We start from the raw sequence: 19559 nt of genomic DNA, 5'->3' as shown, positions 1-19559 counted from the left end.
GCAGCCTGTGATGGGGTGAGACTCCATCATTGACTAGGATGGGTTAAAAGCCAGTTAGTATAATCTATTACACCTGTGCCATCATTAATTTGCTGAAGGAATGGGCCGAAGAGGCAGCAGATGATAGATTAATGGATACCTGGGCCTCATAAAATGCTGAGAGTGTTCAGTCTGAGGGTGTACAACCGCAGGGAGAGGGTAGGTTTCTTTTGAAGACCCTGAGCCAGGCTCTGCAGAAGAAGGGTTCTCTAGGGGACCCAGCTGAGGGGCTGACTGCTCTGCACCAGAGCAGAGGGCAAGACTCAAAGGTAACCAAAAAGGGGACTGAGATTCGGGTGGTCTGAAGGCTTGAGACTTGTTGGGACTCTTGACTTGGACTTTTGCTACCCCAGAAGGGGTTATGTTTGTTTGTGACTTGACAGAGGGCCAAACCACATCTCCAAAACTGATTTGTGTGTGGCAAACTGAGGACACCTACTGTGGGGGAGGAAACTGATGCAGAAGGTGCTGGTAGTGCTGTGTCTGAGCAGATGGGGGAGCTATGGGATGGCCATGCCCCAGGACACTGCCCCCAACCATTGCACTCCCCTGAAGCACAATTCCATTGGCTTGGAGATGTATTTATTTTCCTGGGGGTACATCCACAGGGCTGGTGGGGAGATAAAAACATAAGAATGGCCATACTGGGTCAGACCAGTGATCCATCTATCCCCGTACCCTGTCTTCTGAGAGTGGCCAATGCCAGGTTCCCCAGAGGGAATGAACAGAACAGGGAATCATCAAGCGATCCATCCCCTGTTGCTCATTCCCAGCTTCTGGCAAACGGAGGCTAATAGCCATTGATGGACTTATCCTCCATGAATTTATCTAGTTATTTTTTGGACCCTGTTATAGTCATGCATATGTCAGAGATAATCAGATAAACACAGAGACAATGCATACATCCCTCTGGCCCTGCCCAAGAACCTCTGCACCTGGAGTGCAGCCCTTGTGGGATCCATCCCAAGGTGGACTTGCTGCTGCAGAGGTGGAAGAGGGCTGCTGCAGATTGCATTGCCTGGTCATGCCCCTGAGTGGGCCATTGCAGCAGTTAGGGATGTCCTAGCCATAGCTCACTGCCCACCAGGGGTGGCTCCAGGCCCCAGCACGCCAAGTGCATGCTTGGGGCGGCAAACCGCGGGGGGATCTCTGCCAGTTGCCGCAGGGGTGGCAAGCAGGCTGCTTTTGGCGGCTTGCCTGCAGAGGGTCCGCTGGTCCTGCGGCTTCTGGACCTCTCGCAGTGGGAGGTCCTCTGAAGCTGCTGGACCAGCGGACCCTCCGCAGGCAAGCCATCGGAGGCAGCCTCCCTGCTGTGCTTGGGGCGGTGAAATGCCTAGAGCCGCCCCTGCTGCCCGCCAGCTGTGCCAGCTGTGCTAGGGACAGAGAGGGGGCAGCAGAGAAGTTCTGCAGTTCAGAGGTGTCCTTCCTGTTCCTTACCTCAGTGTTTCTCTCTCTCTAAACTTCTGCCTGGCTCCGCTCATTCTGATGGCAGTGCACTCACCAGGAAGTGAGAGACTTAAAAAGTCTCTTTGGAGACAAACCTTCAACTATGGAGGGATTGAGGAGGTCAACTATGAAAATGGCTAGAAACACTCAGTACAGGCCCCCTCCTGCTGTTTGTCTGGAGAGTAAATTCTATTTGGTTTGCCCTGTGCCTAAGTTTTCAGTGCGGTCTAGATTTTTGGATTGCCAACCTGTAAGTCCAATGGGGGAGCAGATGGGCAGGAGGCTGGAGGTGGGGGACAGCTGGGGCTTTGGGGCTTGCTGGTAAATGCATTAGCAGAATGTTTCCTTGAAAGGAAAGAGTTCATGGTGTTGCCATTTAAATCGCTATCATTAGGCATCAGAGCTAAGGCTTAGCTGAGATGATGTGCCAGATCCTTAGCAGCTCTCAGCCAGCGTTTCAGGCTGCCTGCAGACTCGGGAAGACAGCCCTGGCTTCCTTTGCGCGCATCCTTCGCCTGTGGGAGGTTTTGTGGGCCGCTCTAAGAGCTCGCAATGTGCAGGCAGTGCGGAGGCTGGGTGCGCAGCTGGCCGGATTGACCCTGACACCTCCGGCACATCTGGCTCGCGGAGGGACGCCCCCGCTGGGCGGACTTGGGGGCTGGCTCCGGGCTGTGCGTGGGGAGAGGCGCCTACGCCTGGGCGGCCGCCAGTTCGCCGGCGGAATCCGAGGCTGCAGCGAGCCGCCGAGCGAGCCTTCGCGGGGAGCCTCTGCCGGCCCCCGGTGGTGCCAGCCGCTCCGCGGAGCCATGCTTGGGGCTGCGGGGCCAGCCTGGGGCTCCTCGGCTGCCTTGCTGCTGCTGCTGCTGCTGCTCCCCGCCCTAGAGCCAGCAGGCTGGAGAAGTAAGTCCGCGGGGGACGATGCCAGGACAAAGAGACAATCCGAGCTGTGGGAACCCAGAGCCAGGGGCTGGCTGGGTCGGGTGATCTTGGGGGGCTTTATTCGAACCCCGGCTCCTGGCCATGATGCTGTACCTCTCCTCCCCCCACCTTTTTTTGGTTCTGTCTTCCACGCCTGCCATCTGAACAGAAGGTTTAGCAGCATGGAGAGCGCAGCCAGCGTCCTAGCAAATCAGCAAGAACGCCCAGAGAATACGCATTGCAGGCTGCACCTTCAGCAAATCCTGTTATTTGTGGGGTTTGGGGTATACCTGGCCATAAGCAATGTCTTGTCTGCTGCTGGGACCAGGGTCCATCCCCAGGATGTGCCCTGGGGATTTCTAGCGGCATGGAATGGCAGAGGTTCCTATCCCTGGCTGCAACACACTCCCAGCTGCAAAAACCCAGCTCAGCGGGAAAGCAGTGATAGCCTTGGATGGGCGACAGCCCTAACTGCAGGTCAGCAGGCTGGGATTGACATTAGCCGGGAGGAAGAGCTCTGTGCCGCTCCAAAGCGTGTTTCTTTCGGTAACAGATAGTCCCTGCCCACCTTGTTTCATTAAACCCAGGAGCATTTTTAACTGGCAGTTAATCACAGGGTCCTATATCTTGGACTGGTGGGTTGGGGGCAGACTGAATTCAGCCCGTTTTCAAGCTGGCTATTAGAATAAGATTCTCTTCCCTCTTCCACTTGCTCTCACTGTCCCCAGTGGATTACCCTCTGTGTCCTGTGAAGGCTTTGACACCAGGGGCTTTTACACCCAAGTCAAATGCAGGAAAGGCAGAGATGGCAAATTATGTATTTCATCTCACTCTGCTTGGGGCAGCATTCCATGATACAAATCGGCTGGAAGGGGTCTGGAAGAGTAGCTAAAGAGAACTGGTTCCCTCCAGAACTCGATGAGTTTAGATGTCATGAGAACTTCTTTCCCCATTCTCTTTCCCAGACCTGAAGAAGAGGTCTGCGGAGCACAAAAGTTTGTCTCTTTCACCAACAGAAATTGGTTCAATGAAAGATATTACCTCAGGGGAAAGAATAGACAGACCTGCTTTAGAGGGGAAAGCATCATTGGGCATTGCTATGTTGTTGTTGGACACCTGGGCCATGCCTGTTAGTTTCAAACTAAGAGAATTATTTAAGTGCTTCAGGGAATTTCCCTATCTTTGTTCCAGCAATTAATGTGCCTTTTAAAACTCCTATTTAAAAATCCTCTTCAACAATTATTGCTCTGTCCAGCTGAATTTATCCATGGTTTGTATATTTACTACAGGCCTGATCCAGCGAGGAGCTGAGCACATGGCCCCCAATCCAGCACAGCACATGTTTTTAAACATAGGAGCTGCCTCATTTAAATCAATCAAATAGCTCATATGCTTAAATTTAAGCACGTGCTTAAGTGCTTTGCTGGATCAATGCCGGCGCTTGTATATGTCTGCACTTTCCGAAATGTAGATGTAAAAAATTATAAGGAAAATCTTTTCTGCTGCTAATATTAAACAATGTACTTAAATGTATGTAGAGACATTAGTGGTCAAATAATTCAAACAGTTCTTGCTTTTTGCTGTTTATATGCTATCTTTTGAAGGATCTGACCCTGTTCCATTAAGTCAAGGGCAAAACTCCTGTTGACTCTGATGGGGCAGGATTAAATCCTAAATGCAGTGGCGTTTTGATTCTGAGCAACTGTCTGTGCTCCCCAGGAGAAAACAACACTGTTGGCCCCCAGCTGTACCAGGAGGAAATCACACTGCACTGGAAAGCCACAGGAAGCCCCCCGATCAGTATGAAGGTATGTCATATGACCATGTTGACAGGAAAGGTGCTCTTACATTTTTTTTTTTTTTTTTTCAACGATTCTCCCAAGATGCAAATGGTTGACTGGATCTGGTGATGTCTCTTAAATACTTCAGGCCAAATCCCAGTCACTGGAGGCACATGCAGGCTATAGGAGCATATCAAAATATTCATCAGCATAGAGGGGAGCTGTTTGCCGTGATCTGAACTCTCCCCAAAACTCATAGGCTGCAATGCACCCGCTTGGCATATGGTGCCATAGGGGAGCGCTACAGAGTGGGGCTAAGGATGACCTGCCAGTAAGATCCCCTGACCCAATGGCATGCGATAAAGCACTGCTCTCTGTGCACAGTATCTCAGCTCCAAGCTGGAATCCGACCTCCAGAGAGCCACTGCTGGGCGGAATATGGAGGCAGACTTGCTCTGCGTTTGTGGCGGATGTGTGTTCCAGGTTTGGAGACAGAGCCTAGTCCGTACCCTGACTTTGGCTTGCAGAGCAATAATAACAGATAACTCTTGCTGCTATATCACTTTCCATTATGAAGGATCCCTTTAGACTATGTATTAAGATTGCTTACTCGCCACTGAAATGCAGCTGCCTCAGGGGAAGAGCCCAGCAGCCATTTAACACACCCATCAATGATAAAAATAACAGGCTGTCCGTGGCCTCCAGTGGCAAAAACATTAAGGAGGGAGGCCCAGAGGCAGGATAACTCAGTGCCGGTCTCCTTGGGAGTTTGCTCCAAATCTTAGTCAAGTGTGGGAAGGCAGGTTTTCCCTCATGGAAGAAGCTGCATCCAGCTCCAACACCCAGTGATCTGTTGGATCCCTGTGGATCCATTAGAATCCATCCATGAAGGCCCTGTGCCTCCACCCTGCTCTCTGCAGGCTCCCACAGTGTCTGGAAGGGCAGCTCCATTAGAATTGCACTAACAGGGTTATTTTGCCAGCAGCAAATCTCAGGACGTTCCATGAAGAGGACCCTGTTGCAAAGAGTGAGGGCCATGAAAAGGGTAATACAGGTTGGGGCTGTGTCGCCTCCTCAGTGGAGTTGCCCTTGGTTGCCAGGAAGGATGAGAAACACGCCCGAGCCCTCTCCTAGAGCCTCAGACAGGTCTCCATAGGTACAAGGCAGAGGAGGATAATGGAGGGAGGTTCACCTGCTTACTTTGCATCTCCACAAGGATGGTCCTCTGCATATTCAGATCTAGGGGGAATGGTCCATTCCCAGTCAGGGCCTGAATGCTGCACCCCTAGGTCAGTGTCCCATGGATATCACTGGGAGTCGTCTCAAGAATAAATTCTGCTCACATGAGTGATGGTTTTCAGGATGGGTTGTGCCTCCCAGTAACCCCATGAGGTAAGGTTTCAGTGACTTAACCAAGGTCACACAGGCAGTCTGTGGTAGAACATGATCTTCTGATTCCCAGTACTGTGCATTAGCCACAAAACCATTCTTCTTTCTCTCAGCACACACACACACTGGTTACTATGAAGAGAAGTTTAATAACCAGTCTAACCAAAACTACAGCGCAAGGTCAAATGCAAATGGGAAATAGCCAGGGAGAGGAACCTTCACCACTATCCTTTGGCTCTTTTTAACAATATAAGTAGTTACAGCCTTGGCGTATCCAGGGTATGAATCACTCAATACTATGAGAACTTCTGGGAAGCTTTTATAGTGTAATGTGATGGAGAGGAGCTGTGGTAGGTAACTTGCTCTCAGGATCAGGCTGAACATTCTCCCTCTCAATAACATCATTGCAATGATACAAGAACCAGGGATCACTCACTGAAATGAATAGGCGGCAAGTTTAAAACAAACAAAAGGAAGTATTGCTTCACACAGTGCACAGTCAACCTGTGAAACTCTTTGCCAGAGGATGTTGCAAAGGCCAAGACTATAACAGGGTTCAAAAAAGAATTGGATAAATTGATGAAAGATAGATCCATCAATGGCTATTAGCCAAGATGATCAGGGACACTATCCTGTCCTCTGGGTGTCTCTAAACCTCTGACTGCCGAAAGCAGGGACTGGATGGCAGAGGACAGATCACTCAATAAGTTGCCCTGTTCTGTTCATTACCTCTGAAGCACCCAGAATTGTTGGAAGACCAGCTGCTTGGCTACTTGCATCATTGGTCTGACCCATTCTGGCCATTCTTATGTTCTCAATGTATTGTGGAGGTATTTGGTTATTCTTGATCACAGACCTGTCCACAAAAAGCACACGGACATCTGACCAGCACTTACCCTTAGACAAATCTGTCAGAACCTGAGGTCCTTCATCAATGATTATTCAGGCAAATTCTCATTGGAGTCAAGAACCCTGCTAGCAACAAGCAAGCACGAGCAGTTACAGCTAGTATATTTCAGGTCCAACTGTTAACAGGACCCTAAAAACAAAATGGGATGGGAGGGGCAGGGAAAATCTTGTCAGCATCAACTGTATGGAGAGGTTCAGTGACATGAAAGGCTCTGAGCTACAGTCAAAGCTTCCTGTGTTTGTATTGTGTCTCACGTCGCAGCTCAGTGGTAGACCAGTGCTGAGCACCTGCACCTAGGGTGACCAGACAGCAAGTGTGAAAAGCGGGGTGGAGGTGGGGGGTAATAGGAACCAATATATAAAAAAAAACAAATATCAGGACTGTTCCGATAAAATTGGGACATCTGGTCACCCTACCTGCAGCTTAGATCCAGTGAAACCAGAATTTGGCCCTTTGCCATTACAAACCAATGTTGTCTGCTGCATATAATATCTATGGGCCTGATTCATGGAAGCCAAGGAAAGACTTCCATTGACTTCAATAAGCACAGGATTAGCAGAAGACCAGAAAGCAGAATGAAGACCTACCACATGGATATGAAAGGAAAATTTTATAATTGACACTACAGTTGAGGTTCACACAAAGGGATCTGAACACACACATTGGCTGGAAGAATGTTTCAGCCAAGCAAGTCTTTAGAATACTCTTATGGTTTCACTTGATTTCTGTGGTGTGAAATCCCCTTGCACGTTGAGTAAGGCAGATGAGGAAATAACCTAACACTCTTATTTCTTAATAATTCCTTATCTTACAATTCTAATAGAGTAAGAGCAGCCTTTCGTGCCTCCTTAAGAGGCAACTTCCCTTAATAGAAAATCTTGTAATATCCTCATTTGTACTGAGAAAATGTTTTAATATTCTCGGTTGTACTGAGTCAACTTACATTTTACGTTTCAAACCACTCCTGCTAAGAAGCAGCTAATTTTTATCAGCTCTGTGATCATTTAAAACTTGTTTCTGTTTCTGCGCTGAACGGCCCCATGTTTCTTTATGTGAATTAGTATAAAAATAAAATACTGTACTAAAAAATAAGTCAGTAATAGCAGACACATCTAGTAATGAGATGCTTGGTTGTAGTTCATATCCTTGATCTCTCTCCCCCTCCACCCTTATGTTTTAATTGTATCTGCCTAATAATGAAAATAATTATAATGTAGTGGTTACTGGGAACACTTTTTAGGTAATGCATCCTGTCTAGCAGGTGTATATGCCTCACCTGTGTACAATGCATACCTCAAGTTTGTCTTCTTCCAGCCCTATCGTTTATTTAAAGCTAGGGATACAGATAACTTGCCCTACCAGTATGCAGCTATATATCCATATACTGTAAATATAGATGTACCCCCAGATCTTTGGACCTGTCTATATTGATATTTGAAATGATATTAGGACCTTCATAGAGAACCATGTCTCTGAGTACATGCTAGAAAGGTAGACTATAGAGTGTCTAGCATATATTGTAGACCAGCAGGGCTGCAGTTTCAGAATATGTTGAATAGTTTTTCTGGGCAGGAGACTTTATACAAATTGTGCATGCTATAAACCAGTGGTTCTCCAACACTTCACTTTGTAGAAGAAAGCGTCTTTCCTGGACCAGCACCGCCTCCCAGCAACCCAATTCCCCACTGCTTGGGTTTAATTTTGCAGGCCGTGAAGCAGGACTCCGTGAGCCACAAGAAGTCCATGGGCCTCAGTTTGAGAACAGCGGCTTCAGGCTCTATTCTGAAATGGCTTGCAAAACAGTGTTATTAAACAAAGTCCTTGCGTTCTCTAATAAGTTGCTATCACAGTTTCAAATTTCATTGTAGACAGGGCCCAGTACTAGAGCTACCATCCAAAGCAGGGCTGGGATTTTTCAAAAGAGGCCTGGGAATTAGCCATCATACTCCCAGTGAATGCCAGTGGGATTTGGGGACCAAACTCTCCTAGGGTGCTATGAAAATAGATCGCCACGGATACTGGTTATATTTCACCATTAAAATAAATGTGTGTCTGAGTGGGTCAGGTAGGAGATATCCATCTGGTTTTAGTGCCATCTGCTAAGAAATAGTGTAAACACAGCTCTGCTAGGATGTTTTTCCAGTGACCAAACATTCCCTGGACTCTGAGTGAGGCCTGGGACCTGTCCATAGTTCCAAAGAAGTAACAACACATCATTCCTCTTGAGCATTACTAAGCACAGCTAGGGTGGGAGACGTGTTCACCACTGCAGGGTGGGATAAGGGGAGGTTTGCACCTGCGAACAAACTAATTGCCGTGTTGATGAACACTTAGGTATTCCCCATGACCGCGCTGTATGTGTAATGGGAAGTTTCTCTGTTGCATGTAGCACCCATTCAAAGCCGAAGTCAAGCTGACAGTCGAGGGGAGAGAACTCATCCTGGATGTTGAGAAGAATGAGTAAGTGTGCTTGTCCATTGTATGCCCTGTGCAGTCTGCTCCCAAAGGTGATGAATAAGGAGCTGATCCAGAGCCCAGTGGGGCTCTTTCTATTGGCTTCACTGAAGTTTGGATCACACCCTAAGGGCTGGTCTAAACCGAAAGCTTAGACTGACCTAGCAGCATTGCTCAGGGCTGTGAAAAATGTCAGGCCTTGTGCGACGACCTAAGTCCCCACTGTAGACACAGTTAGATTCATGGAAAAATTCTTCCTTCAGCCTCGCTGTGGATTAACTATATCAACTGACCATCCCCTTGCCATGTAACAGTTAGTACCTGTGTTAACTAGACAATGATTTCCTGTTACTCTTTGCCTGATGTTAGTGAGCTGGATTGTTCACCAAATGGCTCGATGTTTTTTTTAATCAGTAAAAAGCTCTAATGTGGATTTTGTATGTTATGTTACTCATAAGGGATTCCACTCCAGATCTCTCAGGAGGAATGACAGTGAAACTTATATTTCTCTAATGCCGCTCATCCTAAAGAAATGTTTTCATTGCACTGACTACAGAAATTCAGCCACCTCTGGGGTAGAACATAGTAGCTGGTTGGCAGCACACAGGAACAGTACGTACATAGTTTGGGATAGGAAGCAAAGAAGAATACTGTATCCAGATGAAGCTACCAGTGGATATACATAGGCATGATGATTTTGCTACTGGAGTTTGGATGTAGATTCTTTGCTACTTTTTATACCAGATCCTTTGATGGCAAGTGGATTAGATTCTAGTGGTGGAAGAGCACCCAAGACTTTTCTTATATAGCTGGCCCTTGCCAATCTTAATCCATTGATGTTGGATTTCTTTCGCTGTCAGATTTATATATTGAGTTCCAGTCGAGTGTTTTCTCCTAGTACCCACTAATGTATTTACACCTTAGAATAATACTACTTACCATATTTAAGTATATGGTGCAGACAGCCTTGACCAGTCAAACCTAGGATCACTCTTCTCCTTCCCTAAGAGTGCAAGGAAAGCTGCAATATGGATATACAACTGTAATTAGTGTTTATGGTGACATACAAACATAACTGATTTGCAGGATAGTTTGGAGGGGAGCCCAGCTTCTCTTGGTATGGTGTAAGGCAGTACCTGAAATCAGATGAAAGTAGATTCTGGGAAGAGTTTTCTGTGAAAGGTTATATCCGAAGGATGAGCTGCTGGGACTTCAAGCACTGAAGACACTGCAGAGCCAATTCTGCGCTTGTGCTAACAGAAAATGTTATAAATATTCTGCCTTTGAAAGTACCAAAGCATAGAGAGAGGACCAAACGCTACTGCCATTCCTAGCTAAGTCCTGTCTACAGAAGCAACATGAACGGTGTGGCAGTTGTGAGCAACAGAGATCTCTGAAGCAATGCTGTAAGTTATCTAACTGCTATTGTAGATAGGACAGAACCGTTGGAGTCTATTTCCTTTGACTGTCAGGTCTTAAACCTATTGCAGCATTTGTGCTTGGCAGTATTGTAGAGGTGAATTTATTCACAGTCCAGGAGGAGCTGGCAAAAGCAGAGTCCTGTCAGAAATCCAAGCAACAGGTTAATTCAGCATCTGATGACAACCTCCAGGTGCATCCTGGGAAATGTGCTGTGCTATTTCCATCAGAGGTCTGGCTCTCGGCATGTGTTAGTAAACAGAATGAGGATAACACACCATTTGCTATTGTGTTTACTTCCTGAGGTAAGGCTTTCATTCAACAAGATACACATACATACCCTTCCATCAGGGAGCATGCTGGCTTACCAGGATTAATAAACACAGACAGCATTACGAAGTCCTACTATTGGAACAGATCTTATAAAAACTCATACATAGAAAATACTGAGGATACGAAATCATCTTTAACACTGACTTCGTGCCCCGGAAAAACTCCTCTGGAGTGAAGGCTCAGGCTTATAGTCAGAGACAGAAGCCGAGACCCAGAGGAGAACAGGCAACAAGCCATACATTTAAGGGATAGCTGTTGGGATACTGGCTCAATGAGCAGCTGAGAAGTGTTCGAGAACAGAGCTGTTATTTGGATGTCACTTTCAAAGTCATTTCAATGAGTTATAGGGGAATTCAAGGGCAGCGAAGAAGGAATGATGGAGGCAGAAGAAGTGGGGACTCCAAGAATGTTGTGGATGCTCTAATAAGACGCCTTCCATCTGAGAATCTCCAGCCCTTTGCAAGCATTAATGAATGAAGCCTCCTCTTGTCCCTGGCGTGTGCCTAGGACAGAGCTGTTGGTTTTGAATGCAATGGTTGTGTTGCATGGCAGAAATGTTCAAGCCATGTCCTTGATTTCACATTTATGAAGAGCATATTGTGCTTATCCCCAGGAGATGTAAACCAGGGGATAGTGCATCTGTTCCTGTTAACATGCTGCATTATTATTTACTTTGTAATAAACTCAGCACCTATCTGACTGCGGACTCCATACACCTGAGTATAGGCTTCATGCATTAGAAACTAATAACACCATTTTGTTGTTGTTGTAGTATGGAAAAGGCAGAACCATGATTTCATTCCAGAGGAAGGTAGGTCATAGCATATAAAATCTGAGCAATAGCAGGAGAATATCCCCTAGTGCCATTTAATTCTTTTTTTTTTTTTTTTTAATAAGTCATTGAAACGCTCAAGTCCTGCAGCTGCAGGATTGGAAAGTCCAAGACTGCATGGAGAGAGAAATATATGGAGAGATGCCTATAAGACTAATCATCCATTTGGCTGTGGCTTAGGAATGGAAGAATCTGCATTCTAAACCTTGGATGAAAACAGAGGTTTTTTTTAAAGGGATTTGTGTTTAATAAGAACCAGCTTTGAGCTGAAGAGAGGGATGTACTGGAGGTGCAGTGGAGAAACTATGAATGTTGATCACAATGGTCTCTTCTGACCTTGGAGCCTATGAATGTGTCACGTAGCGGGTCTGCATCGCATGAGGTTTCTCTCTATCAGGGAGAAGAGCTGATACTTCTGTTGTACAAATCTGAGACAAATTTGTTTTCCCACCTGGCAACAGGAAAAGCTGTAGGGGAAAAAAACCCTCCTCCCTGTCCTTTTTCCAGAGAGTAATTGTCACAGGGTGACTGTCCCTTTTAATAGTTCACCTGCCTCCCCGTTGGGCTTAAGAGGAGGCACCTGAGCAGAAGGGGCACGAAGAGGCAGGTAACAGCTGCCTGAGAACAGAGGAGAGACAGAAGGAGCAGAGAATAGCCTGCGGGACAGAGCTGCAGGAGAGCAGTAGCCATGAGCTTCTATTGACAAGTTCTCATGGAAGCTGTTGGCGGGGTGGGGGGTAAACACACAGACAGACTGGCTAGAGCTGGGGACCCCTGCCCAGTTGCAGAAAGGCTTGAGCAAAGGCCCCAAGGGATGAAGGGAGGAACAAGCTTGGTCAATGCAAGCTGGACTGAGAAGCAAGGCGTTGGCTCTGGACCCTTGATGAGCAGGGGTAGGACATACAGGCTGGGAGGGTTGGAAGTGGAATGCTGCAGAAAGCCTCTGGCAGAAAACCTGAATGGAGGCTATGGAAGGAGCCCAGGAACTAAGGGTTTGTCCTGGAGCAAGAGTCCCCTGATCAGGGATAGGACTGATGGGCAAAGGGGCCTGGGGGAGTGAAGCACTGTGGGGAACTGTAAAGATGCAGGACTCACCCTGAGGCACCTCCTGCTGGTCGTCTCCGGGAATTAGCTCTTCGACCCAGGAGCGCCTTTTGCAGGCCGGTGATCGGCTACCACTGCCGGCCCTTATGTCCCCCCCAGGATCCTGCTGCCCCTTTAACTGGGTGCTGCCCCCTGGCAGTACCCCCACAGTTCTGGGTCTCCCCCTCCTAGGGGAACCCCCACCCACTATCCCCACTTCGCCTCAGTCTTGGCTACTGCCCAGTCTCCATCTAGCCCCTGCTCACTGGGGCAGACTGAAGTATCAGCCATTCATCACAGGCAAAGGGGTTTGGACCTGCTGCATCTGGCTACATGAGGGCTGCCCCTGCAACCCAGTATCTAATAGGCCTTACCAGGCCTGCAGCTTGGGGCTTTCCTAGCCCAGAGCTCCCCGGCTCCCTTGGCCTTTCCCCAGCCCTGATCTCCTCCAGATACCTGGTCACCCTCCCTGCATCCAGGCCCTTCTCTCTCTGAATGCAGAGAGAGACTGTTTGGGCTTCTGGCTCATAGCCTCTTATAGGGGCCAGCTGGGCCTGATTGGGGCATGGCCACAGCTGAGCCTACTTTCCCCAATCAGCCCAGGCTTCTTCTCCTGCCACCGCCCTCTCCCAGGGCTGTTTTAAGCCCTTCAGGACAGGAGTGGGGTAACCACCCCGCTACAGAAGGTCTCTCCCTGGGGACCTGACTGGGAGCTCCAGGAGAAGACTCAAGGGAGAGACGTGGATCGTGGAACTCTAACGATAAAAGCCTGGGGAATGGAGCCCTGGGACTGGTTAATGACTCTTGGATGGGCAAACTGGGAAAGGTGACCCTTGAATGGAATCAGCAAGCTTCTGCATTGTCATCTGGTCTGACTCTGAGGTTGTGGGAGGACCTGTGTTTACCCTAAGAGACCTGTGGACTGTGATACTTTCTATGAGTCACAGGGGTGGAATTAGTCCCTGAGGGAGAGATGATATTCCTTTGAAGGGAAAGTTGAGTTGGGTTGTGCCTGTGCTGCTGAGTTTGGCCACAGGAGGGCTGCCATGATGGGGTAATGTGATATGAACAGTGAGATTCAAAGCCCTCTCCCACCAGGAAAGAATGACTGGCAGAGCACTGGTGGGGTCGCACCCAGAGGCCATCCTGTGACAGTCTCCCAGGCAAGGGGGAGGATCTGGGACAGCCATAGTTACCTGAAAACTGCAACAGTGGGCACCCAGCAGGCAGAAAGGACAGGGAGGAGAAGGGGTTTCCAGACACTGCAGGGGGTTGATTGGTGCCTAGATGTCCACCTAAGCTGAGGACCATCAGTGATGGGTCCTGCCCTTCCTCACCACACATCAGCCTGCAGCTGCTGGGGAGAAGCTGCCAGGAGAGTGGCCAGCCAGGGATGCTTGAGTCCCTCTGAGCCATGAAGAGAGTCAGTCACAATAGCATATGGCAGCTCTGAAGTGCTTTTCAGACCCTTGGTAGCTTTATCCTCGTAGCTTTCTGTCAGATCGGCTGCCCCTGTCCTGCCCCTTGGTTGACTGTACTGCGGATATAGCATCATGCTGGGAACAGCAGGTTGGATCACGTATTCCTAATGCAGACAAAGCTCCCACTGACCTCAGGAGGCATCTTGTTTGAATGAGGGAAACAGCATCAGGCCCCAAAAGGGTATTTTTTAACCATGTGCAAGGCCAGTTCCATGCCATGGAAGCTAAAATGTACAGTGGTTGGCTCAGAGCAGTTACTCTCCTAGCATAGACAGAGTTCACAGGCTCCCAGCCCAAGGGAGAGATCTAATTTTAGACTCTTTTACCTCAGAAGCAAAAACATTCCACCTCTAACCGGTCCCACTTCCGTGTCTGAAATAACAAGGGAGCCCTGTATCTGATGCTCTGAGCTGTCAGATAAAGAAGCGGGGGGTCACTGGTTGGTTGTCATTTCCTGCCGCTACAGTACTTGTTTCAGTGACTGCTGACGAAAAGGGGTTTGTCCACCTCCCAGCTGGAAGGATATTTCAGATCTTCCGCGCAGTGTCCACACACTATCTGTATCTAATGGCTTCCTGCAGTGGGGGAAGGGATAGGAGGGGGCGATGTGATGGAGGCAAGAGGCAGAAGCATTTGATCTGCTCGGCTGGGCTCATGAAGGGCTTTTTTACCTTTAGGAAAATGGAGTTGGCACCTGGAGACATGCAGCCGCTCTTCCTCCTCTTCTTTCGTTTGGGCTGGTTAGTGATTTCTTTGTAATGCAAGGGAGGAGAGAGAGAAACATACCCCTCTAAATTATCTGTTCCCTGGCTGCAGTGATTGCATGACTTCCCAGCCAGGAAATCCATTTCCTTTCCTCTTCCTCTTTGTATGTTTGCATTATCCATTGCTAAGTGCAGCAGGACATGTTGCTGACTTTGTGCTGCAGCCATGACTTAATTGCATGGCTCTTACACCCCAAATGTCACTGACCTGGCTGAGAGGAGTCTTTTCAATACTCTGAAACAGGCAGCTGCATTTTACCTTAAGCGCTGGAGAGTCGCCTCCCCTTCCAAGCCTATTTTGCCAGAGCAATAAACATGTTCTCGTTACCCGAGGAAAGGGCCTTAAGAAAGTGAGATGTGCTGGTTCCAGGCTTCATGTGCATCTGAGTCACCAGCACCAGCAAAGAGCCTTGGATTCCAGCTATCAAGCGGAGTGCCCCAAGGGTTGGTCCTGGGGCCGATTTTGTTCAATATCTTCATTAATGATCTGGAGGATGGCGTGGACTGTACTCTCAGCAAGTTTGCAGATGACACTAAACTGGGAGGAGTGGTAGATACGCTGGAGGGTAGGGATAGGATACAGAAAGACCTAGACAAATTAGAGGATTGGGCCAAAAGAAATCTGATGAGGTGCAACAAGGACAAGTGCAGAGTCCTACACTTGTCCTGCGCTTAGGACAGCAGAATCCCATACACTGCTGCAGGCTGGGAACCGAGTGGCTAAGCAGCAGTTCTGCAGAAAAGGACCTAGGGGTTACAGTGGAGGAGAAGCTGTATATGAGTCAGCAGTGTGACCTTGTTGCCAAGAAGGCCAACGGCATATTGGACTGTATTAGTAGAAGCATTGCCAGCGGATCGTGGGAAGTGATTATTCCACTCTGTTCGGCATTGGTGAGGGAACATCTGAAGTATCGTGTCCAGTTTTGGTCCCCCCCCTACAGATGTGGACAAATTGGAAAGAGTCCAGCGAAGGGCAACAAAAAAGATTAGAGCGTTGGGGCACGTGACTTATGAGGAGAGGCTGAGGGAACTGAGATTGTTTAGTCTGCAGAAGAGAAGAATGAGGGGGGATTTGATAGCTGCTTTCAACTACCTGAAAGGGGGTTCCAAAGAGGATGGATCTAGACTGTTCTCAGTGGTACCAGATGACAGAACAAGGAGCAATGATCTCAAGTTGCAGTGGGGGAGGTTTAGGTTGGATGTTAGGAAAAACTTCTTCACTAGGAGGGTGGTGAAGCAGTTGAATGGGTTCCCTAGGGAGGTGGTGGAATCTCCTTCCTTAGAGGTTTTTAAGGTCAGGCTTGACAAAGCCCTGGCTGCGATGATTTAGCTGGAGATTGGTCCTGCTTTGAGCAGGGGGTTGGACTAGATGACCTCCTAAGGTCCCTTCTAACCCTGGTATTCTATGATTCTATTTGAAAATGTGTCAGGTTTTACATAAGGGCTTACTTGTTTTCCTCTCCAGTTGCAGTTGGATGTTGAAAAGCAGCCCTGACAATTATTATTACCAGGCTGGATGTTAGAGGGAAGGGTTGGCTGAGTTTCTCACAAAAAACTCTGTCAGGGGATTTTAGCAAAGTGTCCAGAGAAGAGGGGTAAGAGTCTCCTCTGGTACACCAGTGTGATTCTGCTGCAGTCAGTGGAGTAGCTCCACTCTGTGAAAGGAGGAATAGCCCCCAAATGCAGACAAATCTGATGTAGAAAGCCTGACAGGGAAATTAATCCCTCCCACCCCAAAATGTTCTTGGCAATCAGTTTGGGCAGATTTATTATCATTTGCGAAGAGAGAGGGATGGAAAAAATTTAGAGGTCTCAATCTGGTTATAGACTCCCTATGGGTCGGTCTCTAGACCAAAATGAAAACAGCTGACGTTTCCTACAAGAGGTCTGTGGCCTGTTGGTTTTTGGTTTTTGAAAAATTGTGTTCATGCATCCAAGATATTTGTATTAATTTTAAAAATGGCATCTACCCATCCAGACTGATGGCATTGTATCACAATCCTCAACCGAGCTGTTAGCTCCACTGTGTTCATTAGAAGAACCCGCCCGTCTCAAAGTACAATCATGGACGTCCACTGGAGCCCAGCCAAACTCAGCGAAGACCTCTGAGTATATCATTTCTGAGCACCTCCCATTGAGATAATTGGTCACTGAAGGCTCCCAGCACGGCACAGGACTGTGCTAGTCAATTATGCTTGTTGTAAATATTTTACTGGCTCTAAGACACCAGAAGACCAATTTATTGTGGAAACCCTGGCAGAAATTTTTCCAAAGCCACTTAGGGATTGGACCCCAATTCCCATGTAAATTAATGTGACTGTGCCTCTAAACTTCCTAGGTGACTTGGAAAATCTCCCACCATATGTTTTATTCAGCCCTTATTGAGCCCTGGTCTTATCTAAGCTCCATTGCTGCCAAGTGTTGACTCCAGAGGCAGTTAGGGGCTTCCCGGGGCTTCCTTCCCTGCCATCTATTTGCAATTCGTTTATCTTGCTTTCTGCTGTTCTTTGGAGATCTGACAGGAAGAGGAAGAGGGAAAGGGGTCTTTCATCCCCTGTCTTTCCTCTGATTCCCTTCCTGTTCTGTTTAGCTGACTGGGCTGCAGGCAGCACTCTCCAGGGAATCCCAGGAACCAGCCTCCCAGCAGGGTCTCCCTGCATCCCATGCCCCATCTCCATTACATAATGCTACCTTCTCCCACAAAACGCTGTCACCCTCATTCACTGAATACTTGACCTGCCCTGTCGCTGTTTCTGAGACAGCAAACCAAAGACACCCCTACGTTAGGACACCAGACCTTCCCTGCAGGCCCGTTCGTGCAGCAGCTCAGTGGCATTAAGATGGGCCCTTTGTTTAAAACAATGACATCATTGACAGAGCTGCACTGGGCTAAGATCACTCCAAGCCGGTCTTCAGCAGAACAGCATCTTTAAGACATCTGTACATTGTGGCAGCGGGCCAGGCCTTCACTCATTTGGCTGCCTTGCTCAGAGCTGACCCGGCTCCCCAGGATGTCCGTTCAATGAAAACTGGCAGCAGCAGCCTATTTCCAGCCAGCCTCTCAGCTCCAGCACAGGGAAGTCGGATGCTCTGGGGTGCCGCTGATGTGTGCAGGTCCGGGAGGGATGAGTGTGGGTGCTGAGAGCCAGTCTCTCTGCTGGTTAGAGCAGCCTGAGGACTACTCTAACTTAGGCATGCCTCAGATTGCCCCAATACCTGGAACCATGGCCAGGAATCAGCATGGGAGAAGGTTACTCCCCAGCCCCATGGACCCTTTCCTCCACCCATGCCCTGTTTTTCCTGACATGCCATCAGCGGAGGGGGAGAAAGCTTGACAGAGCTTGTGCTGGCTGGGCTTACTCCACCTTGCAGTGGGGTGATTGCCTCTGGGACAGTGATGCCAGCTTTAGGGCTGGCAGTTTGGCACAAAGCAACTGCACAGTGCCAGAGAAAGCATGTTTGAAAAGTGGGCAATGAAGGCCAGAGCCTCACGGATGTAAGATCTGCTGGCTAGGAGCCTGATCCTGCCTCCTGACTTGAGCAGAGCAACGTCGATTTACACCAGTTGAGGATCTGCCCCATAGGTTCTCAGGAGAGACTTTCACACAATCCAGAGCCTCTCATAAACACATTGCTCGAAGCAATTTCCTGGAAGTTAATGCAATTTGGTGATGAAACATCCATTTCGTGCAGATTCACGCTGAGCAAGCTAGGATAGTCAGGAGATGTTTTTCCGTAGCATGATGTTTCTGTGATTATCTGCTGTTTACAGATATGAAATAGCTGATACCAACACAACCGAAGGCTGGGCCAATAATGAGGTATCCAGTGATGAGCATTAGCACATCAGAAAGAAGCCACATGAGCTTTGCTGGGCCACAATGAAGTTTGAAAGCAGAGATAAAAGCAGTCATATTCCAGACATCATTTGGGCTCAGACGGAACGCTGCCAAACATGACTTCTACTTCTCCCCGTCTTGAAAAGAATCATCATCTGCATGGAGGCAAGCGGCAGTCTTGTCTGTGGCATGAAAGAACATTTTCCACTGCAGCCTGACGAGGGAGAAAAGGGCATCTCAGGAGATGGGACACTTGCAAGTCATTGTTGAGAGTGCTGTTTACATTTAGCTCAGGCAAATGCAACCTACATGGAAGTCTCAGTGTGCTGCGTGCTGGGGAGAGAGTGGTCACCTTGCCTAGAGGCAACCTGCAAAGGGGGAATAAAAAAATCCCTTCTTTGTGATTTGTAAAAAGTTTATTCTCCCCCTAGAAAAGTTTGGAGTTTGTTTATTTATTTTGCTTCTTTTTCCCCTTAGCAACATTGGGAATTCAGGTCTTTCCTGGTTTTTCTGGAGCACTTCTTGGATGACTCAGAGAGGTGGATTGGGTCTTTCCATCCCTTAACGAAAGGGGTTTGAGGTTGAATCCTTAACCAAGCCAGATTTAGCTTTTCTCACAAGGATTTGAGTTAAATATAGGGCAAGAGAGAGAATTTCAAACGCTCTGAAAGGGGAAGGGATTTTTATTCAGTCAGGTTTAACTTTCTTGGTATCTCTGATGTCCTAAACCTGCTAATTCTCTAACTGTAGAGTCTTGCAGGAGCAACAAGACCTGTATGCCTCCTGTCAAAAAACAAGCCATTTAAAGAAATAACCATTTGAATTTTGTTACTTGGGGGGGTTGGAACCCACAACCCATCAGGCCTTCTTT

General features: G+C 48.1%; 1 protein-coding gene across 3 annotated transcripts in view; it reads left to right on the top strand.

Annotated features, from left to right (window-relative positions):
- The first annotated feature begins 2157 nt into the window (after positions 1 to 2157).
- ADAM19 (ADAM metallopeptidase domain 19) overlaps positions 2158 to 19559 on the top strand; it is a 54581-nt gene continuing 37179 nt past the window's right edge. Inside the window, exons 1-3 of one of the 3 annotated variants that reach the window (XM_032800452.2) lie at positions 2158 to 2385; positions 4123 to 4211; positions 8873 to 8943. In XM_032800452.2, coding sequence (XP_032656343.1) covers positions 2292 to 2385; positions 4123 to 4211; positions 8873 to 8943 — 254 coding nt within the window. In that variant the 5' untranslated portion in view covers positions 2158 to 2291. Of the gene's footprint in view, positions 2386 to 4122; positions 4212 to 8872; positions 8944 to 19559 lie in introns of those variants that run through there. The other 2 variants (XM_032800453.2, XM_075068201.1) reach the window with 2 other exon arrangements.

This window comes from Chelonoidis abingdonii, chromosome 7, assembly GCF_003597395.2.
Source record: "Chelonoidis abingdonii isolate Lonesome George chromosome 7, CheloAbing_2.0, whole genome shotgun sequence".
NCBI lineage: Eukaryota > Metazoa > Chordata > Testudines > Testudinidae > Chelonoidis > Chelonoidis abingdonii.
Note: the sequence above shows the minus strand (reverse complement) of the source record. Positions and strands in the feature narration are given on the sequence as shown.